This window comes from Pipistrellus kuhlii, unplaced genomic scaffold (genome assembly GCF_014108245.1).
Source record: "Pipistrellus kuhlii isolate mPipKuh1 unplaced genomic scaffold, mPipKuh1.p scaffold_m20_p_9, whole genome shotgun sequence".
Lineage (NCBI taxonomy): Eukaryota > Metazoa > Chordata > Mammalia > Chiroptera > Vespertilionidae > Pipistrellus > Pipistrellus kuhlii.
In genome coordinates, this window is record NW_023425595.1 from 29,950,739 (window position 1) to 29,978,663 (window position 27,925).

At 51.4% G+C, this 27,925-nt stretch overlaps 1 protein-coding gene across 2 annotated transcripts; it reads left to right on the forward strand.

Moving 5' to 3' along the window:
* Positions 1-1,537: 1,537 nt before the first annotated feature.
* On the forward strand, positions 1,538-27,837 carry TRIM3 (tripartite motif containing 3). 2 transcript variants are annotated; one of them, XM_036428275.2, is made up of 12 exons: positions 1,538-1,696; positions 9,657-9,822; positions 18,144-18,375; positions 18,603-18,754; positions 18,951-19,131; positions 19,384-20,116; positions 20,250-20,353; positions 25,208-25,375; positions 25,558-25,726; positions 25,969-26,039; positions 26,998-27,138; positions 27,267-27,837. In XM_036428275.2, exons 2-12 carry the CDS (start codon positions 9,692-9,694, stop codon positions 27,417-27,419), a joined length of 2,235 nt encoding a protein of 744 aa, XP_036284168.1. In that variant the 5' UTR covers positions 1,538-1,696; positions 9,657-9,691; the 3' UTR covers positions 27,420-27,837. The 2 variants fall into 2 exon arrangements, with proteins under 2 accessions (XP_036284168.1, XP_036284169.1); XM_036428276.2 differs by lacking the exons at positions 1,538-1,696; positions 9,657-9,822 and having other exon boundaries at positions 18,144-18,370.
* The last annotated feature ends 88 nt before the right edge of the window (positions 27,838-27,925 follow it).

A 27,925-nucleotide genomic window follows, 5' to 3' on the forward strand; every position in this document is an offset into this window, starting at 1 on the left:
AAGTTTGATGGCGTAGGAGAAGTCTAGGGTTGAGGAAAGTAGTCCTTGTGAAGCTTAAACTAGTGTAACACAGACCCCAGTTCCCTCGCAGTAGCTCTGGTCCAATCTCCAAAGCAAGCAGGAGTCCTGCTGAGGCTCATCACCTGTGCTGGGGGCCTGAGCTCAGGTGGATAAGGGGTTGAGGCAGTTTCCAGGGCCCCTGTAGAGCCCCAAATCTGAACCTTGTCTGAGGCAGGAAAGCTCTCCAGCAGCACTTTGAGCCAGAGCTCAGGTGGTATCATCTCTGCTCCTTGGCTAAGGAGAGCCCCAGAATGTTTCAACACTCCCCTACCTGCGTGGAGGCCTGGAGGAAGGGGACGCCCCAGTCAGCAGATTCTCCCAGCGCTGAGATCCAGGTGCAGCCCGACTTTGCCCTTAGTCACAGACACTGCAGCTCCCAGGCAGGCAGGCTTCCTGGGCTTTGGTCTGCCTGCAATCAGCTGACTGCAGCTTGATTATTAGGGGGAGGGGTGACTCCCGCTTTATGAAACACTGGGGGTTTTTGAACACGAAAGGTACTAATGAATCTCCAAGTGACTGGAGGCAGGACCTTCACACAGAGCTCAAACGCTGGTTACACCGCCTTCCAGCTGAGCGATCAGGGTTAATTCTAGGGAGCCGGGAGCCTCAGTTTCTTCCATTGTATGACACGGCTTATAAAAGAAGCTACCTATTAACAATATGAGTATTAAAAGAGATAATACATGCAAAGAAATTCGTTATGTGTCTGGCACCATATAAGCACTCAGTCCCTGTTCACCGTTGTTATAATTTTTATTATTTTCCACGGGGGCTGCTTTCCCCCCAATGAGATGATTCTGAGAATTGCTCTGGTCTTTGGAGTGCGGGAGGGAGTCGCTGGATGGTTGGGACCGAGATTTCCTCGCCAGGGTGCTCCTCGGGGAGAGCCAGGCAGCTAGAGCCGGATCAAGTCCCCCCACCTGCCTACCCCGTCCCCCCACTTCCAGAGCTCTGGGTCCTGCCCTTGCACCTTGGGGCCCTTCCCGCCCAGAGATCCGTGTCGAGGCACAGGATGATTCCTGTCTCCCATGATCAACGGGGACCACACTAGCATATTCCGTAAGACATCCCCTCCACCCCCCTCGAGAAAGCCGGGCAGGGAACCCCCAGGAGGAGGCAACCCGAACCGCCACCCAGAGTCCGAAATCTCTGCTGCCCAGCTTGTCTCTTCTTGCCCGAGCCTCCCCGGGTCTCTGAGACCCACTGTGTCGCCTGCCCTGGAGCCGCAGGGAGCCGGAGGCAGCTGGCGGGATCCGGGACTCGGGATCCGGGATCCGGGATCCGGATCCGGCTCTCGGTGCCCCAGCCCGCACAGGAGGCGGTGCTCGCCCCAGGCTCGGAGCGGGGGCCGGGGGCGGGGCCTGTCCGGGGTGGGCGGGGAGTGGGCGGGGCCTCAGTGCCTGGCCCGCCCCCTCCCCTGGCTGGTCCGCAGCCCCGCCCCGGCCCCTCCCTCCGGCCTGTGCGGCGGGTCCGGCGGCGGCGCCGGCGCGAGGACCCGCGGAGGCGAGGGACGTGGGGCGGCGCCGCGGGCAGGGCCGGGCGGACGGGCGCGGGCAGCGCGGGCAGCGCGGGCGGCGCCGCGGGCCCTCGGAGCGGCTGCAGACCGGGCCTCGGCCTCCCATCCCGCTCCGCCGCGGTGAGTGCGCCGGGGGCGTCCGGGTGCGTCTGTGTCCCTGTCCGCCCGGGCCGGGGGCCGGGTCCGAGCGGCCGAGGGTGGGTCTGCGGGTGCGGGCACGGATGCTCAGCGAGGCTGCGGCCGCCTCTGTGCACGTGAGGCGTGTCCGTGCCCGCGGGAGCGGCGGGGGCATTCTCTGGGCTGTGGCTCTCACGTGAGGTCCGTGTTGGAGGGGGGCAGGCGCGGGCGGGCGGTGATGGTTCCTCCCTTGGAGAGGCGCGGGGTTTGGGAGCCTGTGTCTGCGGGCGGAGGGAGTGGGTCGCTGCGGATGGTGAGGGTGGCGGTGGCGGGGGGCGGGTGGGGGGTTGCTGAGTGGGACTCTGGAATCTTGTGGCCCAGCCTGTATGAAGGGTTCCTTTCTCCCTGGTGCCAACACTTCTACCCCTTGCTCCTCCTCACCCCACCCCTTCATCCTCCTCCGGCACCAAAAGCCCCACCGGTCAGGATGGAGGACACTCTTTCCTCCCCTAGCCCTGCTCCCTGGACAGGAAGCCCCATCCGGAGGCTGTTTCTTGTAGGAAAGGACTCCCCCCACCACCCTCTGGTTTCCTTGCAACCTGTGCCCTGCCTGGAGGACCCCAGGCCCCTCCCTGGTCTGGCCTCCTCCCCTCTCCACTTGGCTGCAGCTCTTGGGCTGCAAACCTGCAGGGACAGATGGTTGCAGGTTGGAGGGGCAGGCTGCACCCCAGGGAGGTCATTCTGGCAGAAGGCAGGCAGCCCTGGGCTTGTTCCTGGTGTGTGTGTGTGTTGGGGGTGGGGGTGGGAGGAGGGAATAGGGGAGGGGGTCTCTCAGGTGGAGATTGACCCCAGGAGGAAGATGAGGTCTGGGAAGTTGGAACAGGTGTGGTCTTTTTCCCAGGCGCCCCTGCCTGCCTGTCCAGCTCACCAGGGCCCATTCATCCCTTAAGCAGGGCTCTGATTGACTGCGGAATTGGAATCAGAGCTGCAGGGCTGACAGGTGCCCTGCCTCTCTGGTCTTGCATGCCTCCAGTGACAGCGCGCTTACTCTCCTGTGCTGTGGGGAAGCTTCTCTAGATTAAGTGGAGGGCTTTTCCCTTGGAGCTTTGTTCGCTTACCTTGTCGGTCCCTTTGCTTTTGCCTCCCTGTCCGGTGAGAGGAGACTGCAGTGATTTAAACACGGCTCGCCCGTCACCGATGTATACTGGGCACCCTCTGTGTGTCAGGTGCCGCCGCCTCAGCCACTGAGGGGACAATGGCATTCTTGATGAGAGCAGAGCTTGAGCCAAGGCCCGTAGTTGGGATGACAGCCTGTGTTCGGAAAGACAGAGCAAAACCATACGGCTGGGATAGGAGGGAGTGCCGTGGGTTCCCTAAACTTGGCAAACATTATTTTGGAAGGGAGGTGGGGGCAATTGCACCCACCCTCTGACACATCTGGCCTTACCATGGAAACCAGCAATCACATCCTCAGGGTAGCACAAGATGGGGTTTACGTGTGGGCATATATTACAATCCGTAGGGACTTTTGGCTGGAAGGAGAATCTTGGGAATCTCAGATTTGGGGAACAAAAAGACCCCCGATCCCCCCGCCCCCTCCCCCCACAGTTTACAAGTAAGGGGGGGGATGGAGTAGGAACTTGCCCAATCTTACCTTGCATTTGTGAAATTAGCGTCCGTCAAGAATAGCTCCTAGATCGCCGGACCTTTTTCTAACCTATAAACATTTTAGAGGCAGAATCAAGGATCGTCATAGCTAGTATCCGGAAGGTGAGCGAACCGAGAGGACTCCTAGGGTTGGTGTGGTTCGATGGATGATGGTGCCCCCCCCCCCCTTTTTTTTTTTTTTGAGATGAGAAACACAGCAGGAAGAGTAGGGGGAAATGAATTCAGCTTTAGGTGAGTCTCCACTCATTTCCCATGTAGACTTGTCCAAGATACAGTTGGGTATACAGGGCTGGGGCTCAAAGTTTTCTGCACCGGAGATGAGGGATCTGGGAGTCCTTAGTCAGTGGTTAGTAACTAAACCCTGGCAGAGGATGAGATTTCCCTGGCAGAATATGAAAGTGAGAGAAGGGCCCTAGAACAAGGCCCTGGGGAACTAGACATTTAAGGAATGGGCAGTGACCGAGCAAGCAAGGAGCAAGTGGAGAACTCGAATGCAGTGGTCATGAAAGCGTCGCGTACAGCCTCTATCTACCCTTTTGAGTCTTGCTCTTTGGCCAATCTGGTCCGTGTGTCTTAATTTTTCATGCTGTTCCTTTGCTCAGCTTTCCCAATGTATCTGTCCTACTCCTATTGGTCCCCCAAGCACCAGCTCAGATATCCCTTCCCCTGGAGGCCTGTTCTTGCTCCTTCACCACCTTCTTCTGACTCAGAGACTCCCTTCTCTTCGCTGCCACAGCGTTCGGATATGTCCATATCAGGACACTCATCACATTGTAGTTATGTATTTCCATGTCCATTTCTACACTTGTCTGAGAGCTGGGAAGGACAGGTAATATTTCTCTTTCAGCTTTGCACCTCCAGGTCCAAGTGAAAGGGCCTGGTCCAGAGTATGCCCTTCGAAGTTTGGTTGGAAGATTGACCAGCTAATCGAATAGTTCATTCACCCACTCAGTCTGGCCATGGTGGGGGAGATGGTACTGCGAATTTCTTCACTTTCCTTCCTCGCCAACCTTATTGAATAGGATCCTTTGGCTTGGAGGACTTTACCCTCTCCTATGCTTCATCTGTTTTCAAAGACCATACGTGCAGCCATTTGACATTGTGCCGAGGCCTCAAATAATCAAATACACCTGGAGGCTAGCGAACAGGAGTGAGTCATGTTAGGAAGCCAGTGAGCCTAAATGACCTCTTGCAGCCACTTTTTAACAATGCCTCGGTTACCTATCTCCACTCACAGCTGTGTAAACCTGGGGCTCTCCTGGGGCTGCAGGAGGAAGTCATGGGGGAAATGAGATGCCGTTTGAGAGTTTGGAGAAACTGAAAAGCCTTGAAACACATCCTTTGCAGATGTCAGGGATCTGGTGGAGTCAGCAGCACTGGCTGTCTTCATTCGCTCACAGTCAACTTCCTCCTCGGCCCCTCGGATCTGGCTTCCTCTCCTCCGGCCCTTGGAAACCGCATGCTCTGAAGTTAATCACAGCTTCTCCCGGGCTTAAATCATGGGACCTCTCTCCAGCATTTCACAACGAGACCGTTTTTCTTGTCCACGAAGCTTGATTCTCCCCTGGCCTTCGCAGTCTCCCTCTTTTTTTTGCTTCTCCTGGCTCTCTGGCCACACCTTTTCCATTTCTTGCAGGCTTTGCTTTCTGGGCCTATCCCTTCAATGTTGAGGTTCCTCGGGATATAGTCACAGGCTCTCCTTTCTCGTCTCTGAGTGATGTCATCCACTTCCATGGCTTCAGGCACCATCCCAAACCTTTCTCTCCAGGCCAGACGCCTTTCCTACGCGCCAGCCTATCTCCAACTGCCAGCTGGGCCTTTCCCATAGGCACCTCCGAGTCATCTTGTTAAACACAGAACTTCCCGCCCTCTCATCCAAACTGCTCTTCTTCCAGAGTTTTCAAGCAAGAAAACTAGGTATCATCTCTAATTCTTCTCCCTCTACTCTTCACATCAGATCATCTAGCAATCAAGTTCTATTGATTCCTCCCTATGAAATCCCCTTCTCTCAACCTTCTCTTTGCTACTCTGCTGGTCAATACCACTATCATCTCTCCTCTGGAAGTCTCTTAACTTCCCACTTGTTTTCCCTTCTAAACTATTTTCCATGCAGCAGCCAAAATTTTACTATTGTGGCTCTATCACTCTATACTCGAATCTCCCAATTCCCCAAGAAATGTTTCCTTTGCTCTTTAGATAAAGCCTTAATCCCCTAGAAGGGAAGAGTAAAGTCTATACTCCTTCATTAGGCCAGCAGTGCATTGTGTGATCTAGTTCCTGCCTACCAACCCGTCTTGTTTCTTAACTGTCCTCCCCTGTCCTAGTGTGTGCTTCAGTTTCCTGAGACAGAGGCACCATGCTCTCTGTAACTCTCATTCATCCTGGCGATCTCAGCTTGAGCGACCCTTGCTTCAGGAGAATTTCCTTGTCCTCCAGCTTCCAGTATCCCTGTCCAAGTCTAGGTTAGTGACCTCTGTGCGCCTGCCCTGGAGCATTCTGTGCTTCCTCATCATAGCCCTCACCACATTGCACTGCAGTGATCTATTTATTAGATTGTGGAATCCAGGAAGGCTGAGCTGCAACTATTTATCTTTGTATTCCCAGGCCTAGCAGAGTTGTTGAATGAATGCTGAATAGGAACTGAGATGCCTTTCGAACTGAGCCATACAACAGAGGGGGGCATAAGCATGCAGGATGACAATAGGAAAGAGGCTGAAATCTCAGCTCTGCGTTCAAGGTCCTCCAGTGTCTGCTGTGATAAACAGTCCACTTAAACCATTGACTATAGGACCTTGGGGGCAGATCTGCAGGGCTCAGTGGGATGGGAGGGTGGAAGGAGAAATCTGGGAGAAGGATATCGAGTGATCCAGGCAAAGTTGTGGCCTCAGAGGCAGTGCCTATCAGGCAAGCCTGGGTGGGGAACTGAAGCAGGAAGGGGAAGGGGGGGAGGAGCTGTGAGACTTGGGATGTAGCCCATTCCCCGCCCCTTTCTAACAGGCTGGGAGAGACCCTGGGGCCTGGAGAGAGGCGGAGCCTGACATCAGATGCCCAGTAGGCCACGCCTACTCTCCCTCCCGCCCTCCCCTTCACCAGACTGAAGCTTCAGCTTGGCTCTGGCCTCCAGTTTCTTACACCAACCCTCAATCTGTCCTCCCTCCTGCTGTGTTGTCCTTGTATTAAGTTTCCAGATCAGAACCCATCACTTAGAGAGAACCTCAGAATCCCAGTGTCCAGGAGAGAATGCTCTCAGCCATGCCCTTCCAAGCCTTCCCACGTCTACCCCCACTCAAATAGAAGGCACATACAGCCTAACCTCTGTCTGGTCCCTCCTCAAGCCCAGAGAAGCCTCTGGACTGGCCACACTGCATGCATGTAAACATACATTCATACGCTATCTGTAGAGAGAGACCCAGGATGCAGGCGCAGAGAGTGTTGACTGGCTCCTAGCCACTGCCTGTTTTGAAGGACTCCAGCTATCTTTTGCTTCTCTTCATGGCAAGATTTCTCTCATTAACTGTCTACATCAGCGGTGTTAATTCGCCATCTCCACTCGTTCTTTAGTCAGCTAACATGGCTTCTGCCCCTGTCCATAATCAAATCTGGTGGACACTCTTCAGCCTTCATCTTATCTCACCACTCCTTTCCCAATATCTCTCTTCTCTTGATTCCCTTGGTCACACACTCCCTGGTTTTCTCCCCTTTGCTCTGGTTTCTCCCTCACCACTTTCTCTCTAGGACTCAGTGGTCGGCAAACTCAGTCAACAGCCAAATGTTAACAGTACAGCTATTGGAATTTCTTTTGAGAGCCAAAAACCGACTTCTGCGCATGGGCCACGAAGTTTCAGTCGCATTGTATGCGCACGCCTGAGCCATACTCAAGGGGCCAAAGAGCCACATGTGGCTTGCGAGCTGCAGTTTGCCGACCACTGAGCTAGGTGGTCTCATCCATTTTCATTGCTTGTTGCTTTAAGTCAAATTAATAATCAGCACAGACTTCTCACTTGAGCACCTGTATTCTATTCCTTACTTGACATCTCTACCTGAATATCACTTAACGTATCTAAAACAGAATGTCCAGCCCTAGCAGGTTTGGCTCAGTGGATAGAGCGTCGGCCTGTGCACTGAAGGGTCCCAGGTTCGATTCTAGCCAAGGGCACATATCTGGGTTGCAGGCTCGATCCCCAATAGGGAACATGCAGGAGACAGCCGATCAATGATTCTCTCATCGATGTTTCTATCTCTCTCCCTTCCTCTCTAAAATCAATAAAAATATATTTCAAATAAATAAATAAATAAAACAGAATGTCCAAAATCACCTCCTCAGCTCCCACTGTCTCTGTACACGGCCCACCACTTGCTCAAGGGAGAAAACGGGGTGGTGTGGGGGAGGTGGGTGTTATTATTGGCATTCCTTTCCCCTCTCACATCGAATCCATAATGATGTTTCTTTGATTCAACCTCAAGAGTATTTACCAAATCAGTCCACCTTCTTACCTATAGCTCTGCTAATAACCAACGTTTTATGAGAACTGTGGTAGCCTCCTAACTGGTCTCCCTTCTCCTACTTCTCTTCAGTCCTCATAGCTGCCAAAGTAGCTTTTTAATTTATTTCTATTTTTTCTAAATTGTATCATTTCTCACCCAAATTAGGAGAAAATCCAGATTCTTAATATCAAGGTCCTTCCTGATACCATTCCCAAGCTCACCTTCCCAAGCTCACCGCTTGCCTTTTATTCACTTTGTTCTAACCACATGGTCCTATCCATTTCTCAATGAGCCCTCTGTCTAAGAACTTTCATTCATTTAGCCCAGAATGACTTCCCTCTCTCACTCTCATGCTCCCACCTTCATCCCTACCATTTTCCTCCCATCTTTCAGAGATCTGCTTAAAAGTTACCTGAGAAGCCTTCCCTGATTACCAATAAGAAAAGTGTTCTCCATAGCATCTTTTTCTTTATAGCATGCCCCTCTCCCAATTTGTAATTATTTATTTACTTTAAAAATACATGTCACTACCTCTCTACCACAGGATAGTGACTATAGTGACTATATCTGATTTGTTTTATCAGTCTGGTTTGTTTATCTATACAAAGTAGGCACTTAATAAATATTTGTTGAATTATGAATTAATTCAATAAATATAGATTGATCCTATGTTAGGCTCTGTGCTATTATATAATAACATTATAGTATGGCACAAGGGCTAAGATGGAGGAAATAGAGCATGCAGTGGGACACAAAGGTGGAAGCACCTTACCCAGACTTCAGGAAATCAGGGAAGGCCTTCTGGAGGAAGTGACATTTACATAGTGACTGGAAAGACGATCGGGAGTCAGTCAGGCAAAGGGGAGCTTAGAAGAGGATCTTAGGCAGAAGGAATAGAATGTGTGACTGCCAGTAGTAAAAGAAAAGAAGGGATTTTCCAGGAACAGAAAGGACAGTGTTACTAATTGTGGAATGAGGTGTGGGCAAAGCTAAGCCATGTTGGCAAATTTAAAAGTTTGGACTTTGTCCTCTGGACAATGGATAACTGTTGAAGGAAATTAAATAGGAAGTTAGTGACAAGATGGAATCTGTTGTAGAAGCCTCATTCTATCTGTGAGGGGGATGGGTGAGAAGCATAAGTGAAGAGACAAGGCTACCAATTAGAAGGCTGTGCTGCATCTCAGGAGAGAATTGGTGGTGATCTGATGGGGGCAGTAGCTGTGTGGTTGAAGAAAAGGGGATAAGATATTTAGGAGGCAGAATCCACCGACCTACCTACTGATTGGATGTGGGAAAGAATGCACCTGGGCAGTTGTGCTGAGAGGAGGGTCAGAGGTAGGAGGGGCTGTAGGTAGTCAGAGGAAAGACACTCCATCAGGAAGGTCTCCTGGAGGAGGATTTGAAGGAGACAGAGGAGATAAAGGATGAGCGTCTCAGTGAGAGTGGGCATCCGTGTACCATGCATGTGACGAGCACTATTGCAAGTCTCAGAATAACTATTTGAAGTAGGGATTGTTATTTCCATAATTGCAAATTAGGAAATGGAGGCTCAGAGATGTTTTATGAATTATGCAAGGGCACATAGCTGGTAAGAGTCTGAGCTGGGTTTGACCCCAACTTAACCCTAAGTCTGTGCTCTTAACCATGGGTTACTCAGCCCACCTCTTTCACCTTGCTCCCTGAGATCTGCCTGTGTTGCCCCTGGCAGGGAAGAAATGGGGCTAGTTCTCTGCAGGGCATTTGAGTGGTGAGGATCAGGTGGGGGAGGGAGTGCTGACTTCCCCGGTGCTGACCATTTCTCCATACACAGGCTGGTGTGAGTGGCGGGAGCCATCTGTGGGTACCATGGCAAAGAGGCAGGACAGCCCTGGCCCAGAGGTCCAGCCCATGGACAAGCAGTTCCTGGTGTGCAGCATCTGCCTGGATCGGTACCGGTGCCCCAAGGTCCTGCCTTGCCTGCATACCTTCTGTGAGAGGTGAGGAGGGGGGTGTGTCCTGGGAGGGAGGAAGGCCTTGCCGGGCTCCCTGAGAGGGGAGGGACATGTGTAAACCTGTACGAGGTGAGGGAGATGGGTGTGCCCATGCAGGGAAGCAGGGGAACCCCACCCTGCAGGAGATGAGGTTTGATGCGAGCACCCACGGGAGGACCAGGAGCTCCTAACACTGGGCCACAGTTCCTGCCCAGAATAGGGCTTTTCTGCTCCCAAGCCCCAAGACAGCCTTCCACAGCATCAGAGAAATCAGATAGGGCTGAGACTCTCAACCAGCTCTGGCACCAGAGGACTTTATGACCAGTGGGCGGATATTTGAAGCTAGGCCTGTCCCTGTTGTCCTGGAGCACCGAGGGAAAGGCAACCCCTTCCAGCCTCTGGGCTTCTATCCATTAGTCATTCATTCAACAAACATTCACTAGCCTGTAACAAGCAGCTACACTTGTATGCAGTGACAAACAAAGGCAGATATCTCTCTGTTCTTAAAGAGCTTACAGCATGGCCCTGGCCAGGTAGCTCAGTTGGTTAGAGCAGATGTGTCAAACACAAGGCCCGCGGGCCAAATCCGTCCCGCCAGGCCTTGCAATGTGGCCCGCACCGCGCTGTCATCACTGCACTCCGCTGCGTTTCCATCACAATGACAGTTTATGACTGTTCAGTAAACCATTCGGCCCGCGATTTAGGCTGGATTTTAGATTTTGGCCCCTTCTCTGATTGAGTTCGACACCCCTAGGTTAGAGCATCGAACCAATATGCTAAGGTTGTGGGTTTGATCCCGGGTCAGGGCACATATAAGAATCAACCAAGGGAGATCAACAGGCTTATTAGAAGGATGAACTAAGGTATCTACCATGGTTATTTTTGTAATCTGGTCAGTTAAGAAACTGAGTTCTTCAAAATTGGAGGGGGGAAATAAAGAATCAACCAAGGAATGCATACATAAATGAAACAATAAATCGATGTTTTTCTCTCTCTCCCATCCTTTCTCTCTAAAATAAATAAAATTAAAAAAAATTTTTTTTAAAGAACTCATAATATAGTGACAGAGAAAGTATCAAATAATCATATAGCCAGGCAACAGGTAAATGTAATATTACACCCTTAATCAGAGCTGCAAATAAAGTGTAAACTATGAGAGCTAAGCATATGGGATTTTATAGTTTGGAAAATCAGAGAAGGCATCCTTGAGGTGCAGTCTGGAGGCTGAGCAGGAGTTAACTAATGAAAGGAGGGGTAAGAGCATTGCAGGCAGAAGGAGGAACATGGGAATGAGGGACAGTGTCAGGTCAGTGGGCCTAGAGGAGGCCTGGCCAGGCAGGATTGAGAGTGGCATGGGATGGAGCTAGAGAGGAAGGTTGAGGATCTTTGTGCGCCTGTTAGGGAATGTTGCCCATGAAGCCTTTGCAGGGTTTTAAACATGATCACATCTGTATTTGGACAATGTTCTCTCTCCGGCCCTCCTCCCTCATCGCTCTGTCTTGAGTGGCCTGGTCTCTGGGTCTTCTCACCATTGTGTCCACCCATGCCTTCCCTCTGCCTCCTGCCTTCACTGAACCCTGGCTCAGCCTCAGGGACTCTGCGTCCCTTCCAGCCCTGCTCTTTCAGATTTCAGCTCTACTGCGCCCTCCCCTTTATCAGCTGGACACAGACTCTGCCCTCCTGCCCTTTCCAAGTTCTTCCGTCAATTTGAATGACTTCATGACCCATTTATGCCTCTGGGTTCTTGTCTGTTTCTCTGGGATGTCCTCCATACCACCTCGGTCATACTCTTTCCCAACAACGTGCTGCACATTGCCATCCCCCAGAATAATACCTCTTCTTCTGTGGTCATGAACTCCACTGTCCCACTCCTCCCATTGCCCTCCTCCCACTACACCAGCTTTAACTGGTTATAGACATCCAGCCCCTTCAACAGCTCCCTCTTTTCCCAGCCACCAGATCCCTCCTGGCCTGCCTTTCTTTCCACCCATCCTGGATCCCATGGCTGTCCATCTGACTGGCTGCCACCGTCCACTCACATCTTTGTTCTTTTCTAAACCCTCGTGGCAGAAGCTCATTGTTGGGTCAGTAAGATGTCTCTGTACCTTCTTCTATGCCCAGATCACTGAATGCTTTTGGAGAAAATCAATACCTGAGAAATTATAATAATAGCTGCTATGTATTGATTATTTACTATTTGCAAGGGACTGGCATGTATTGATTTATTTAATCTTTACAATAGATACTTGATTATCCCCATTTTGGAGAAACTAGGGTTTAAGAGTCATTAAGTAATTAAGAAATGTTTTCACAGTTAGTAGTCAAGCTCTGAATTCAGGTTTGACTGCAGACCCTTCAGTCTTTTTGATTGATGTAAACTTGACATACAATATCCTGTAGTTTCAGATATATATCATAGTGGTTCAATATTTATATACCTTACAAAATGATCTGTACAATAAATCTTGTTACTATCTGTCACCATACAAAGTTATTACAATATTATTGACTGTATTCCCTATACTTTACATCCCCATGACTTATTTTACAACTGGAAGTTTGTACCTTTTAATGTTCTTCACCTATTTCATTCCCCCTTTAACCCCTTCACGCTCTAGTAACTACCAGTTTATTTTCTGCGTCTGTGAGTGTATTTCTGTTTTGTTCAGGTGTTTTAGATTCCACATGTAAGTGAATTAAATGGTATTTGTCTTTCTCTGCCTTATTTCACGTAGCATAATACCCTCAAAGTCCATCCATGCTTTTGCAAATGTCAAGATTTAATTCTTTTTAAAAATATATGTTTTTATTTCAGAGAGAAGAAGGGAGAGGGAGAGAGAGATAGAAACATAAATGATGAGAGAGAATCATCAATTGGCTACCTCCTTCACATTCCCTACTGGGAATCAAACCTGCAACCTAGGCATGTGCCCTGACCAGGAATCAACCGTGACCTCCTGGTTCAGAGGTTGATGATCAACCATTGAGCCACACTTTTTAATTTATTTTTTAAATTACTTTATTGATTAAGGTATCACATATTTGTTCTCATCCTTCCCATTTCTATCCCAAACCCCTCCCCACGCATGCTACCACCCCCCTGTTGTCCATGTCCACTGGTTAGACATATGCATGCAACAAGTCCTTTGGTTGATCTCTCTCCCTTATCCCCACCCTCCCTTACCTTCCTTCTGAGGCCCGACAGTCTGATCGATGCTGTTCTTGTTCATCAGTCTATGTTGTTCATCATTTCCCCTAGATGAGTGAGCTCATGTGATACTAGAAATACACTTGTAAGAACTGAAAATGAGACAAGCAGTAATGGTTATGTTGAGAGGCAAATGAATCAGTCTATAGAGAATTTTGAGACTTTTAAAAAAAATATATTTTATTGATTTTTTACAGAGAGGAAGGGAGAGAGAGAGAGCTAGAAACATTGATGAGAGAGAAACATCGACCAGCTGCCTCTTGCACACCTCCTACCGGGGATGTGCCCGCAACCAATGTACTACATGCCCTTGACCGGAATCTAACCTGGGACCTTTCAGTCCGCAGATCAACGCTCTACCACTGAGCCAAATCAGTTTCGGCAGAGACTTTTTTTTTAAAATAAATAAATGGATGTTGAATTTTGTCAGATGCTTTTTCTTCATTATATTGGCATATAATTGACATATGATTTTTATTGTTTTGTTAATGTGATGTATCACATTGATCGATTTGCTGATGTTGAGCCATCCTTGCATTTCTAGAATAAATTTATTTGATCACGATGTATGATCTTTTAATGTATTTTTGAATTTGGTTTGCTAATATTTTGTTGAGAATTTTGCATCTACTAGTATATTCATCAGGGATATTGGCCTGTAATTTTCTTTTTGTGTGTGGCTTCTGTCTGGTTTTAGTATCAGTGTATAGCTGGCTCATAAAATGAGTTTGGAAGCTTTTCTTCTTCTTTCATTATTTTTGGAATAATTTGAGAAAGATGGATGTTAAGTCTTCTTTAAATCTTTGGTAGAATGCACATGTGAAGCCATCTGGTTTTGGGCTTTTTTGGGGGGGGGGCATGTAAATTGCTAACTCAAATTATTACTTGTAATCAGTCTATTCAGATTTTATATTTCTTCATGATTTGCCTTTGAAGGCTGTGTGTATTTAGGAATTTATGTATTTTTTCTAGGTTTTTCCAATTTGTTGGAGTATAATTATTTATAGTATTCTGTAGAGTCTTCACTCTTATGTCCTAGTGGGAAATGAAAGACAATAAGCAAGCAAATAATCAAACTGGTGAGTCGCAGCTTGTGCTAAGTGTTTTGCAGGAAATAAGCAGGGAGCAAATGGGGTGGGTGGGCCAGCGGCTATTCTACATAGAGTCTTCAGGAAAGGCTTAGTTGAGAAGGTGATATTTGACCTAACACCTGAGGATGAATTCCAAGCAGTGGGAAAATCTCTGCATTGTGCCATGCAGGGCCTTAAGGAAGGAGTAAACTGGAATGTTCAGAGACCAGAAAAGAAGGCAGGGGGGCTGAGTGAGGAGGAAAGTGAGATGAAATGAGGCACAAAAGAGTCAGGACAGCTATGGGGTAGCTTGGCAGTTGTAGGAAAGTGTTTGGACTTTATTATAAATACAGTGGAATACCCTTGGAGGATTTATTTTAGCAGGGAAATAATGTCAAGTAAACTAGATTTTTAAAAGCTCACTCTGGCTGCTATGCTGAGAATAGATTACAGAGAAGTAACAGTGGAAACAAGAATCCAGTTAGGAAGCTGTTGTAAGTCAGGTATGCTCAACAAAAGGAGGGAGGCTGTGATGAGTTCGAAGGTATTTTGCAGGAGAGACACCAGAGTCTATGAGCTGGGAGGGGAACTACAGGGGAACAGAGCAGAATGGTAGAAATGCAGATTGTAGAGTTGATGCCGTGATGAGTGATGGGATAAGGGTGGTGGTGGGAGCAGGGGAGTGGACTGCTGAGGTGAAGTAGAAGGAAAGATCGCTGGGGTGAGGAGATCAAGGAACTAAGAAATCTTGATAGTGGATGAGTCACCTGGTGGATGTCAGAGCCACTGGAACTGATGGGAGGAGAGTGTGTGTGTGTGTGTGTGTGTGTGTGTGTGTGTGTGAGAGAGAGAGAGAGAGAGAGAGAGAGAGAGAGAGAGAGAGAGAGAGAGAGGGGTGGGGGGCGGGGGTGTGGGGTGTGGAATGGGTCAGGAGTTAACAGAGGAAGAGAGTAAGCCAGACCAAAGAATGTAGTGACCGGGGAAGCAACCATTAAGTTAGCAGAGACAATAAAAGGAGGGGTGGTGTAGACAGAAGGCTTGAGCTTTCAAGGAGCTAAAGAATAGTTTAGAAATGTTTCATCTGGGGTTGGGGAGGACTCAACCCCACCTTCTGACCCTAAGGAATGTGGAGTATGAGACAAAAAAACAACAACTCTCTGCTTGAGAGGGCTGCAGGCGAAACGAGGTTACAAATAAGCTTATTTGTGTGAAGCACTTAGAACCGTGCCTGGCGCGTACTGTTTGTTAAGTAAATAAATTAATTAGTTCAGATGTAGAGGTGTAGAGAACATTAACAGAAGAGACCGAAGATATAGGAAAGTTTGCAGCATGCAGATATTCCCTCCACAGACTTGTGGTCTGGTCAGTCTGTAAGCGTCCTCTACTCCACCCTTCAGTGACTAATCCAAGCTCCCCCGTTCTACTGAATCCTCTCTCTCCTTCACACGCAGCAGCTGATCTTGCCTGAGGCAAGTTAGGCACCAGCTCCTTAACTTTGCTCCTGTGCTCAAATACATCTACCTCTCTCCCCTCCTCCAGTCAGAGGAGATGGTTCATTCCTCTTCAGACCAACCTGAGCCATTTCCGCATCCTAGACTTTGTCCGGCGTCTTCCAGCCTCTTCCGTCTCTCCTTCTCTCCTGGCTCCTCCATTTATACACATGCTCAAGGCTCCCATCACAAACAGATAAGAACTGTTTAAGCCTCTGTCCCCGTAGCTGTCATTCAGTCCCTCAACCCCCTTCTCCCTGAAACCTCCCCTGTTCACTCTACAACTGGCAACAGTCGAGTTTTTGATTCCCCTACCACTCTGGTATCTCTGTTTTACTTACAGACAAAAGTACTCTCACATTTGCCAAACTTGATGGCCATTTCTCGGTCCTTAATGTTCCTTGAGTCCTCAGCTGCTTTGGACACTGATGACTACTCCTTCCCTCCTGGAACTGCGCTGAGTTCTTTGCTGCTCTGTCACTGGCTCTGCCCACGGCTCTTTGTGTCCCTCGTTCAGTATTTACTGGGTGCTCTGCCCTGCTCTTACCATTGCCAACCCCTTCTTGGCTGATTGTATCCTCTCCCAGGGCGACAGAGGCCATGTACATGTTGACGGCACCCTCCTCTATATCTCTAACCTGTCTTCTCCCCAGCTCTCTGCGGGTCCCCCTCTACTTGGATGTCCCCTGTTACGGTGAGCTCCGCCAGGTCAAGCTGAACTTCCTTAGAAACCACTCCTCTTCCTATGAATGCCTCCACTGTTCACTCGGTGCTCTAGGCTAGGAACCTGGGAGTCAACCAAGACTCATCTCCCACCCACCCTTTCTAATCAGACAGTGCCCCCTATTAGCTACACTGCTTAAATGCTTCTCAAATTTATTCCACCTTAGTCTACATTGCTTCTGCCTAAATCCAGGTCTTCTCATCTCTTGCCTAAACGATTGCAAGAGAATGTTTGCCTTGTTTTTGGATCCAGGCTCCAGTGTTCACTAGCTTTGTTTCCTTGCACTGCTCACCCTTTCAGAGTCTATATACATAAAACAAAATGTAAAGCACAGCGCCTGGCACATGGTGCTTAATAAATGGCAATTGGATGATGATGATGTTAAAACCCCTTGTCTGCTGTCTCTTCACATTCTCTTTCGACCTCCACCAAGAGGCAGCTAAGAGGAGCTGGATACAATGGAAACCTGGCTGTCCCATGCTCGGGGGCTCCCTTTGGCTGTTGCAATGACTTCTTAGCTCCTTGGTGTGTGGCCCATAAGGCCCTCCATAAACTGGCCCCTGTCTCTCTCCAGGCTCCCATTACCATTCCTTGTCTTGGATTTGGCCTCCAGCCACATCAAGCTGTTTATAATTCCCTACCCACACTTTGCTGTTTCTGGATGCCTTCTGTGTCTGGAACACCCTCCCTCCTCCCCCTGCACCTTCCTTTGGTCAGGCTAACATTATTTAAGCATGAAGATGGAGCTTACGTCACCTCTTCGGAAGCCTTTCCTGGCTCCCCTCTCCACCCACCCTGCGCCAGGTGCCCCTCAGTGCATTTCCTTATCAGTGCATCTACGGTATTCCTTTTACTTTTTAAAATATATTTTATTGATTTATTACAGAGAGGAAAAGAGAGGAATAGAGAGTTAGAAACATCGATGAGAGAGAAACATCAATCAGCTGCCTCCTGCACACCCTCCACTGGGGATGTGCCCGCAACCAAGATACATACCCTTGACCAGAATTGAACCTGGGACCTTTCAGTCCACAGGCCGACACTCTATCCACTGAGCCAAACCAGTTTCGGCTGTATTCCTTTTATTAATGATAAATAGTAGCCTATGATATATAGCGCTCTCTGTTAGTTAGGCAGATACTCAGAGCCTATAAGATGTAGTGCTTTCTGTGAGTTAGGCAGAGAAGCCCTTTACATTTAATCCTCCCCACCTTTTGAAGTCTGTACTGTCTCCATCTTACAAAGGAAGAATCCCTGGCTCATCCACGTTAAGTAACTTGTCAGGGGTCACAGTTTAATAGATGATTGACCTGGGATTGAACCCCGGGCAGCCTAGCTCCAGGGTCCACACCCTTAATCATTACACCGCTTACTTCTGTAGACTCTCTGTTTTAGAACTTCTGTAAACACTCCTCGGTAGACTCGAAGTATTTTAGAGGTATGCACTGTGCTTTATCTTTATATCCCCTGAGCCTGGCACAACTTCGACAAGAGTAGGCAGTCCGTAAATGTTTAATTAAAGTAAGGGCTAGTTGCACATTTTTCTATGCCAAGGGTTTGTAAGCACCTGTGAAAGGTGAACCAGTGTGTGTGCACACGGTGAGGAATGCGGTTATGTCAGCTCTGCTGAGAGGTCAGGGATGTGTTTCTTCGCAGTCGTGAGAGAGGAGATGGGGCCTTTTATACCTGCTGGCAGGACAAGATGTGTGCGCCAACCAGAGAGGTTTCCCAATGAAGTGCGGTGGCACCCCTGTGAGGAGAGGCATCGGCACCCAGGGAAAGTGTGAGGAGGAGTGTACTGATGCTGCCCCCCCCCCCTTTCCCTCTCTGGCCAGATGCCTCCAGAACTATATCCCTGCCCAGAGCCTGACGCTGTCCTGCCCAGTGTGCCGGCAGACGTCCATCCTCCCTGAGCAGGGCGTCTCCGCGCTGCAGAACAACTTCTTCATCAGCAGCCTCATGGAGGCCATGCAGCAGGCACCCGACGGGGCCCACGACCCGGAGGACCCCCACCCCCTCAGCGCAGTGGCTGGCCGCCCCCTCTCCTGCCCCAACCATGAAGGCAAGGTGGGCCCAAGCAGGCCCAGTGAGGCCAGGACTTGGGGTGGAGGGGAGGGGAAGAGGCTGGGGGAGGGGGCCGAGTGGCTGTGGGTGAGAGGTGTTTCTCGGAATAAGTGGCCCAGGTGTAGGGGGCACACCTGGAAGGGGAGGGGCCAGGAGGGCGGGTGGGGGAGGGGCGGGGCAGAGAAGTCCAGCGCCTAGCCGTTGCCTAACTGGAGTCTTTGTGCTGCCAGACGATGGAGTTTTACTGTGAGGCCTGTGAGACGGCCATGTGCGGCGAGTGCCGCGCAGGGGAGCACCGGGAGCACGGCACGGTGCTGCTGCGGGACGTGGTGGAGCAGCACAAGGCCGCCCTGCAGCGCCAGCTGGAGGCGGTGCGCGGCCGGTAGGCGCTGGTGGGGACCTGGGCTGGTGGGGCCATCAGAGATGGTGTTTCAGCGGGGGCAGAGGAGGGACCCAGGGCAGGGTGCAGATCAACCTGTGAGAGAGCAGGGGATCTCCTGGACGGCAGCAGTAGGGAGAAGGGATGGTCTGGCAAGGACGCCTCAAGCCACCCCAGTATGAGTTGTTTCCCTCCCCAGGCTGCCACAGCTGTCCGCGGCGATCGCCTTGGTGGGGGGCATCAGCCAGCAGCTGCAGGAGCGCAAGGCAGAGGCCCTGGCCCAGATCAGCGCCGCCTTCGAGGACTTGGAGCAAGCGCTGCAGCAGCGCAAGCAGGCGCTGGTCAATGACCTGGAGGCCATCTGTGGGGCGAAGCAGAAGGTGCATTTGTTCACCCTTCCCTGCCTTATTGCTCCCCATGATTCTCTGCTTCCCACACTTGCACACCCCCTTTCCCTAGTCAACAGTTCCTGCCTCCTGGCATGGCCCCGCAGGTGCTGTGGGTATCTGTGACCCTTGTCCACCCTCCCTCGCTTGTCTTCCTTTCACGCCATCGTGCTGCCCATTCACCAGAAATCACAGAGACCCGCCTCTGCACCCCTGTTCTCACCCACCCCACCCCTGATCCCTAAGGTGCTGCAGAGCCAGCTGGACACACTGCGCCAGGGCCAGGAACACATCGGCAGCAGCTGCAGCTTCGCGGAGCAGGCCCTGCGCCTGGGCTCGGCCCCGGAGGTGTTGCTGGTCCGCAAGCACATGCGCGAGCGCCTGGCGGCCTTGGCGGCGCAGGCCTTCCCGGAGCGGCCGCACGAGAACGCGCAGCTGGAACTGGTCCTGGAGGTGGACGGGCTGCGGCGATCGGTGCTCAACCTGGGCGCGCTGCTCACCACGAGCGCCACGGCGCACGAGACGGTGGCCACGGGCGAGGGCCTGCGCCAGGCGCTGGTGGGCCAGGCGGCCTCGCTCACCGTCACGACCAAAGACAAGGACGGGCGGCTGGTGCGCACCGGCAGCGCCGAGCTGCGGGCGGAGCTCACGGCGCCGGACGGCACGCGCCTGCCCGTGCCCGTGGTGGACCACAAGAACGGCACGTACGAGCTGGTGTACACGGCGCGCGCCGAGGGCGAGCTGCTGCTCTCCGTGCTGCTCTACGGCCAGCCGGTGCGCGGCAGCCCCTTCCGCGTGCGCGCCCTGCGGCCCGGGGACCTGCCGCCTTCCCCCGACGACGTCAAGCGCCGCGTCAAGTCCCCCGGCGGCCCCGGCAGCCACGTGCGCCAGAAGGCGGTGCGGAGGCCCAGCTCCATGTACAGCACCAGCGGCAAACGGAAGGACAACCCCATCGAGGACGAGCTGGTGTTCCGAGTCGGTACTGACAGCCGGGGGCGGGGCCAGGCGGGGGCGGGGCCAGGCAGGAGGCTGCGCGCAGAGGGCAGGGAGTTTCAAAACAACCTGCAAGCGAATTAAATTCTTTTGTTTTCCCTCCCATCTCCTTTCCACAGGCAGTCGTGGAAGGGAGAAAGGCGAATTCACCAATTTACAGGGAGTGTCCGCAGCTAGCAGTGGCCGCATAGTGGTAGCAGACAGCAACAACCAGTGCATTCAGGTGAGCCCCTGTCCCGCTCCCACACGTCCGAAATACAGGCCCTTCAGCTACAGCCTCCTCAAACAAACCAACCAACCAACAAACAAAAAACAGTGTATAGAATATAGATCTACTCCGGAAAGATGTACAATAATCAAAGCCTTACTTAAAAATAAAAAAAAGGTTTGCACATAGTACCATTTCTTAAAGAGCAATAAATCACAGCACCGCCCTTCATTCACACACTTGTAACCGCACCCCCGCTAGCCCCGGATCACCACGCTCACAGTTAGGCACCAGGGTTCACTGTGCTGGCACTTTCTGCCTCCCAGGCCATGGTTCAGCCCAGACCAGCTCCTGCACCTTAAAGGTCAGGCTCATTCTTCCTCATCCTCTGTCTCCTCATGAGCCTCCACCCAGCTGGCTGACTTTCTCCTCTCTTCACCACCACGTGGTCAGGATGCTGGCTCTGCCCTTCCCTGCTGTGTCCCAACATACCTTCCTGGCTCAAGAATGTATCTTGTCTGCACCAGTCTCTGCAAACATCCGGTGGACTAGACGGTCAAATGGGGTTAACTTGTGAAAATGGGGTGTCTTCGGTGGGCAGACTACAGTGCACGCTCACAGGTGGTCCTCCCATCCCCTCCCTCACACACCGGATTAAGGCATCTGCCACACAGATAGACGCGGCCTTTGCTGTGCACATCAAGCTCTTTAAAGCCAGAAAAATGTGGTTTTCTCTTTTTTATTCCTTGTAGTAAACCCAGAGCCCGGTGTGGTAGACACAGCGGAGCAGTTAAAAGCTCGGGCTCTGAAACCAGACACCTGGGCTTGAATCCTAGCTCTGCCACTTACTGGCAAGTCATGTGACCTCTCTCAGCTTCAGTTAACTCATGTGTAAAATTAGGAAAAGAATACCTCAGAGGGTCGCTGGAAGCATTAAACGGCATAACGTACTCTGCCTGACACCTAGTGAGCCTTCTCATGTTGGTTAAAAATATCACCAGTCCAGGTGGCGGCTGTCAACAAAAGCCAGGAGGTGGGAAGTGCTGGAGGGGGTTGTACGGGGAGCTGGAAGGATTCCCAAAGGAGCTGGAGGTAGATTACTCTTAGGAGCCAAGAAGCTGAGGTCACACCGAGATTATGCTGTGTGGGATTGTTTGTGACTATCCTGAGCTTCAGTTCTCGGAAACACTTTATCAGGGAGCAAAGCTGTTCCCTGAAGAGCCTTACTTCGCAACGCCTGTGAACTTACACTTCTCCCTGACCCAGCTGGAGCGCCCCCTCACAGGTCTAACTCTGCCAAAGGCCTGTCGCTTCAGTGTCAGATCCCACCTGGCTCCTGCGTCCCACCTGCCAGGCTGCAAGTGCCCCGAGCTCTTCCGTGACCATTTTCCCAGTCCTGTATTTCCAGCCAGCCTTTATCCCACCCTATTCCCAGGAGCGGAGGAATGGAGAGGCCCGGTTCAGCACAGGGAGGTATTTGGACGCAGCCTGGATAGTGAAGAGGAGATGGGTGTGGGGGTGTGCTGAGGCCCTACTCAGTCACTTCCTCTACCCTCCAGCTCCCTCCCTGCTCCTTCTGCCAGGGATGCTTTCTGGCACAAATGCTGAGATTTGGGAAACCTTCCCTCCTGTGCTCACATGCAGAGTGACCTGTGCTACTCTGTCTCTTTGATGAGTTGGGCTTGTCCACTGTTTGAGGGTGTGGGGGATTGAGAGGTGGGGCCTGACGTAGTCCCCTCCCTTCCAAACACTTGCCGGTCCTCTAGCAGTCTCCCTTGCTCCCACGCCCACCTGCACTCCAGCTTCCCAGTTGCTAGGAACCTGACTTGGATTCCAAAGCCGAGTTTCTGCTTCTCTTACTCTGGGGCCCTCAGGCCTGGTATGGGCTGAGCCCCCAGATGGACTGTGACCTGCCTGCACCCCTCCGTTCATGAGAATTGGGCTCCGCGTGAACTTTTCCTCTTTTGGACCCATGTATGGTGGAGGCTGAGTGAAGAATTCGATTTGCATATTGGGTTTGACAATTTGAGTAACTTGTCTTAGTCCAGGAATGTTATCAGCTCATTTCCTTCAGACAGAATATTAGTCACATTCTCCTCTGAGCTCCTCAACCTTTTGCTATAAACACTTTCAGACTTTACCAGAACCACCGGCTTGTTTAATTTTGTCTTAGTCTCTTTCCCCTACTAGGCTCAGGTCCCGAAGTTACTTAGTGCTACTGTGATCTAGCAGGGAGATGTTAAAGACCACACTAGGGCACCAGCAGATCCCAGAGATGTTCAGGAAGCAAACATGGCAGGTTTTGATGAGCTATCAGACGTCAAGGGAGAGGGAGGGATCAGAAACGGCAGGCAGGCTTGGTGCATTGGGTCCGTGGTGTCGCCATGCAGGAGCTGGTCTAGGTACAAGTTGATGAATTCCCTTTTGCACGTGTTGAGTCTGAGATTGCTGTGTGTCATTCCAGTGGAGGTGTCTGGCTGCAATCTGAGATTGAGCTGAGGAATTCATTCATTTGTTGAATGTCTATTATGTGCCAGTTGTTTTACTTACAAATGCAGCAGCAAAGAACAGACACAGCTCCTGCCCCACTTTGAACTTTCTTAGAAGGGGACAAAGATATTTAGTTACAGAAGTGATGGTTGTTATGACGAGAACTATAAAGCATATATCACAGAGACCTAACTGTAGGTGTATACATTGATTCAGGGGTTGGAGTTGGTCATTGAAGGCTTCTCTGAAGAAGTGACCTGGAAATTCTGAGAATTGAAAGATGAATAGGAGTTGGCCAGGTGTGAGGGATGGGATAGGATAGGACAGGAAGCGTAAAATGTCCCCCACACCCCACAAGCCTCTGAGTTTTGAGCTGGAAGTTGAGCTTCTCAGACTGGAGAAGGCACATGCATAATCTCACGGCTGGTCTGGGAGAACCTTGTAGTCTCTCTCACATCAGCTCTCCAGTCTGTGGTCCTTCCATTCTCATGCTAGCAAGTGCTGTCCCACTGCAGGGGTCTATAGCAGAAGGGGTGAGGGCATCATAGAAGGTCTACATTAGGAGGGAGTGATGTCTCTTGGTGGGACCAGTTCAAACAGCCCTGCAGGCCTGAGAGACGGGGATGGGGTGAGGACAGGGGCCTGGTCCACTAAGGAGGGAGCAGGTCTGGATAAACTAAGGCCAAGGCCCAGAACTTGAGTTAGCCAAGGCTGCTCCTGGCTCGGATACCTCTTATGTCCCCAGAGCCTATAACAAAGCAGTGTGTGGGACTTACGCAGTGAGCGGTGAGTAATGTCTTGGCTGCAAAGGAGGAGAAGCAGGGAAGGCTTAGCTGTAGAGGGAAGGAGCATTAAAGGAGGTCAAGGAGGTAGAAGAGCGAGAGAGGTTGAAAGGTTCACTCTGTCCAGGTAGGTTGCCTGGTCAGTCCCATAGCCTGGGAGGGCTAATCCCGGTCCATTTCCCTCACCTCCCTCCTTTCTTTGTCTGCTACCAAGTTTGTTGAATCTACCTACTACGGTATATGCCTCTTGAGTCCATCTGCTGCCCTCGAGCAGTGCCCTGGCCCACGCCATCATCATTTCACACCTGGACTGCCACAGCAGCCTCTGATGCTTGGCCAGCATCCAGTCTTGACTCCTCCCTGAAACCAGAGTGCTCTTCCTTACAAACTCCCAGGTGTTTTTCCCAAACACTACCAAACAGTTCTCTAATTCCAGTGGACATTGACCATGTTTTCTATGAATTTAATTCCATTCTGACACTGTGTACGGGGAGATAGTATGACATCCCAGAGATGAGGGGCTCAGTCCCATAAGGCTGCACCCACGCAGACACCAGTTGCAAGTCAGGCTGTCACCTGGGCATTGGCCGACCTGCTATAAATTGAAAGGCCCCACAGCCCCCTCTTCGGGTTCGATTAGTTAGATAGGCTCGCAGAACTCAGAGAAACATTTGCTTAGGTTTACCAGCTTACTGTAAAGGATCTGATCAAGGACACAGATGAGCGGCTAGATGAAGAGGTCCAGAAGAGTCCCTAGTGCAGGCACTTCTCTCTCTGTGGAACTGGGGTGCTCCATCCTTTCGGCACCAACCCATAAGCTTATCAAATCTTATTCAGGAGTTTTTATAGAGCTTCTTTTGTGTGCGCACACACGCACAACCCTTCCCAGAGGATAGGCTGTAAATTCCAATCCTTTAATCATTTGGTCTTTCTAATGACCAGCTTCATCCTGAGGCTATATGGGTCTCCCCCCACCCCCCAAGTCACTGCAGTTGCCTAAGCTCAAAAGGGGCCCCTTTATGAATGACAAAAGACAATCCTATCAGGAAATTCCCAGGCTTTGAGGAGCTCTGTGATTGGCACTGGGGGACAAAGACCAAATAAATGTCTTATTATACCACAAAAGCAAATCTCATCCTATCACTCCCTGCCCACAAATTTTCAGTGAATCCCCATTGCATCCAGGATAACACTTGACCTCTGTTGTGCACGATGAGCAGGGCCCATGCTGGACTCGGTGCCTTTTATACACTGTCCAGTCTGCTCAAATGCCTTGTCTCCTGCTTCTTCACTGGCCAACTTTGGTTCACCTGTCAGCATCCATTCTGGTTGTTAGCTCAGATATCCTCTTCTGCAACCCTTCCTGATCACTCCCCTTCAACCCTTTTATATTCCTACAGTCCCATTCACACCTCTGCTGCATGCTCGCTAGGTCTGCAGCCATGTCTGATTCTTCTCTGTGCCCTGACATGGTGTCATTAGTCCTTGCTGAATGACTGAATGAATGGGGGTCTCCTCCCTCAGGATCCTGCTCCTTTCCCTTTGTGCCCACAGTCTCTCCCCTCCTTCCCCTCCCTTCCTTGATCCTGTGCTCCAGGTTTTCTCCAACGAAGGCCAGTTCAAGTTCCGCTTTGGGGTCCGAGGGCGCTCGCCTGGACAGCTGCAACGCCCCACAGGTGTGGCCGTGGACACCAATGGAGACATTATCGTTGCAGACTATGACAACCGTTGGGTCAGCATCTTCTCCCCTGAGGGAAAGTTCAAGGTAAGAAACTTATTGTCACTACACTTTGCACCCCAGGTGATCAGCTGAAGTGACTCTCCTAGTGTCCCTGGTGGTTGGGCCAGGATTGGTCCATCCTCAGCCCAGGATTCTGCTTTGGTGCCAGGATGGGTGTGTTCTCCGGACCAGGCAGGATAAAGACCCTAATGCTCATCTCCTTCCAGACCAAGATTGGAGCTGGCCGCCTCATGGGCCCCAAGGGGGTGGCTGTAGACCGTAACGGACATATCATTGTGGTTGACAACAAGTCTTGCTGTGTCTTCACCTTCCAACCCAATGGAAAGCTGGTTGGCCGTTTTGGGGGCCGTGGAGCCACTGACCGCCACTTTGCAGGTATGAGGAGACAAGTCAGACATCTATTCTGATATCCCAGTCCCAGAGAACCGGGGGATCCCGACTTGAAAGACCCCTCCTCTGTGTCTTGGCCCTAAAGAACCCCCTCCCTTTATTGGGCCTTAGCACCGTCATCCCAGAGACCCCCACCCCTCTCTTAACACCCCAGCTTTATCCTCACAGGTATTCTTCCCCACCCCGGTGTCCCAGCTACTGCCCTAGAGACCACTTTACATTTTCAGGGCCCCATTTTGTGGCTGTGAACAACAAGAATGAGATTGTAGTGACGGATTTCCATAACCATTCAGTGAAGGTCAGTGTCTTCCCTTCCCTCCCCCTGCCCCCAGATCTTTCATTTGCACTGTAAACATTCATGGCAGGGCTACTTGGACCCAGGCACTATGTTAGAAGCGATGGGGATGCAGTCATGAATCAAGCAAATACTTTCCTGTCTTCTTAGTTATAGTCTAGTAGAGGAGAGAAGAGTTAACTGGCATGTGACAATTTGATGTGATACGTTCTGTGATAAGGAAGTGTAGGGAAATGTGAGGGCATAGCAGGAGCATTGGCTCAGATGAGAGAGAATTGCCTAAAGCAAGAGTGGGAGTTAACCAGAAGGTAGAGAAGGAGAGGAGGATTTGAGGCAAAGGAGACCAGAGGAGCTGAGAACTGGATGTGGGAACCCTGTGGCGTGTTCAAGAAATTACAAGTAGTTCAGACTGGGTTTGCAGGGATGAGTCTTGTGTGGCCTTTGAGGAGCATGATCTCTTCCTAACAGTTCCGGGAGTCGCTGAGGATTGCAGACAGGTGGGGTGATACAATCCTATGTGTCTGAGAAAGATCGCTCTGGTTGGGGCAAGACTAGAGGCAGGAAGATCTGTCTTTGCAATAATCTAGATAAGGACCATTGCTGTGGAGATATATATATATTACAGACTTGGGGTAGAATCAATGATTGTGTCAATTCACTGGCTGTCGAGTAGAGGAAACGATGCAGTCGACAGTGACTCATGGCCAAATGGGTATTGCCAGTCCCTGAAAGAGAAGTCAGAACTGCTCTCCTGGGAAATGGACTGTTAGATGTGATAGGTCTGAGGGGCATCAGCTGGAGATGTCCAGTGCAGTGGGGTGCATGGATGGGAAGGCTGAAAAGAACTGAGCTGTAGCTGCAGACCTGGGGGTCCTCAGGCCTGGAGCTTCCCCCGCCCTCCTCCAAGGCCCTGCCCTCCGTCTGAGGCCGGGTCCCCAGTCCCCAGCCTTCCTCCTGCCAGGTGTACAGTGCCGACGGAGAGTTCCTCTTCAAGTTCGGCTCCCACGGTGAGGGCAACGGGCAGTTCAATGCTCCCACGGGAGTGGCTGTGGACTCCAACGGGAACATCATCGTGGCTGACTGGGGCAACAGCCGCATCCAGGTGAGTGAGGCCCAGGGACGGCACGAAGGTGAGGTTTCCCGCTGCTCCCCACGCACACACTCCCTCCCCCCAGCATGCCCCTCACCAGCCTGATCTCAGCTCTCCCTCGTTCTCCACCCGTTCCCCAGGTATTCGACAGCTCTGGCTCCTTCCTGTCCTACATCAACACGTCTGCAGAGCCACTGTACGGCCCACAGGGCCTGGCACTGACCTCGGACGGCCACGTGGTGGTGGCCGATGCCGGCAACCACTGCTTCAAGGCCTATCGCTACCTCCAGTAGCTGCGCAGGGGCCCTGCCCGGCTCATGGAGGGACGGACATAGGGGTGATTGGACAGGCGTGTCTGGCCCGCAGCTGGGCCAGACCTGGCAGCACTGAATGTGGGCTGTGGGCGTGGGTGCGCCCGGTGCCCTCCCTCTCCCCGTCTCCCACCCCCGCGGTTGCACTTTATTTATTCGGTTCTTGCTTTGGTGACTGGGTGGGCCTGGACTGTGGTTCCCAGGACGTGTGCAGAGCTTCACCCTCCCTCCTTTACACACCTCCCCCGCCCCCTCAGTCTGCTCCCAACCCCAGCCTGGGGCCAGAACAGCCTCTTCCTGCAGGGCTGAAGTCCCTCTGGTTGTCTCCCTGCCACCCATACACACTGACAGAGACAGCAATACCCCACCCCTGTATTAAATAAATGTGTTCGCCACGTGATTTTGTTGCTTTCTTGTGGAGTGAGGCTGTGAGGGGACGGGATGGCGGGACTAGCTCTGGACTAAAAAGCAGGCAAGCAAGCAGGCAG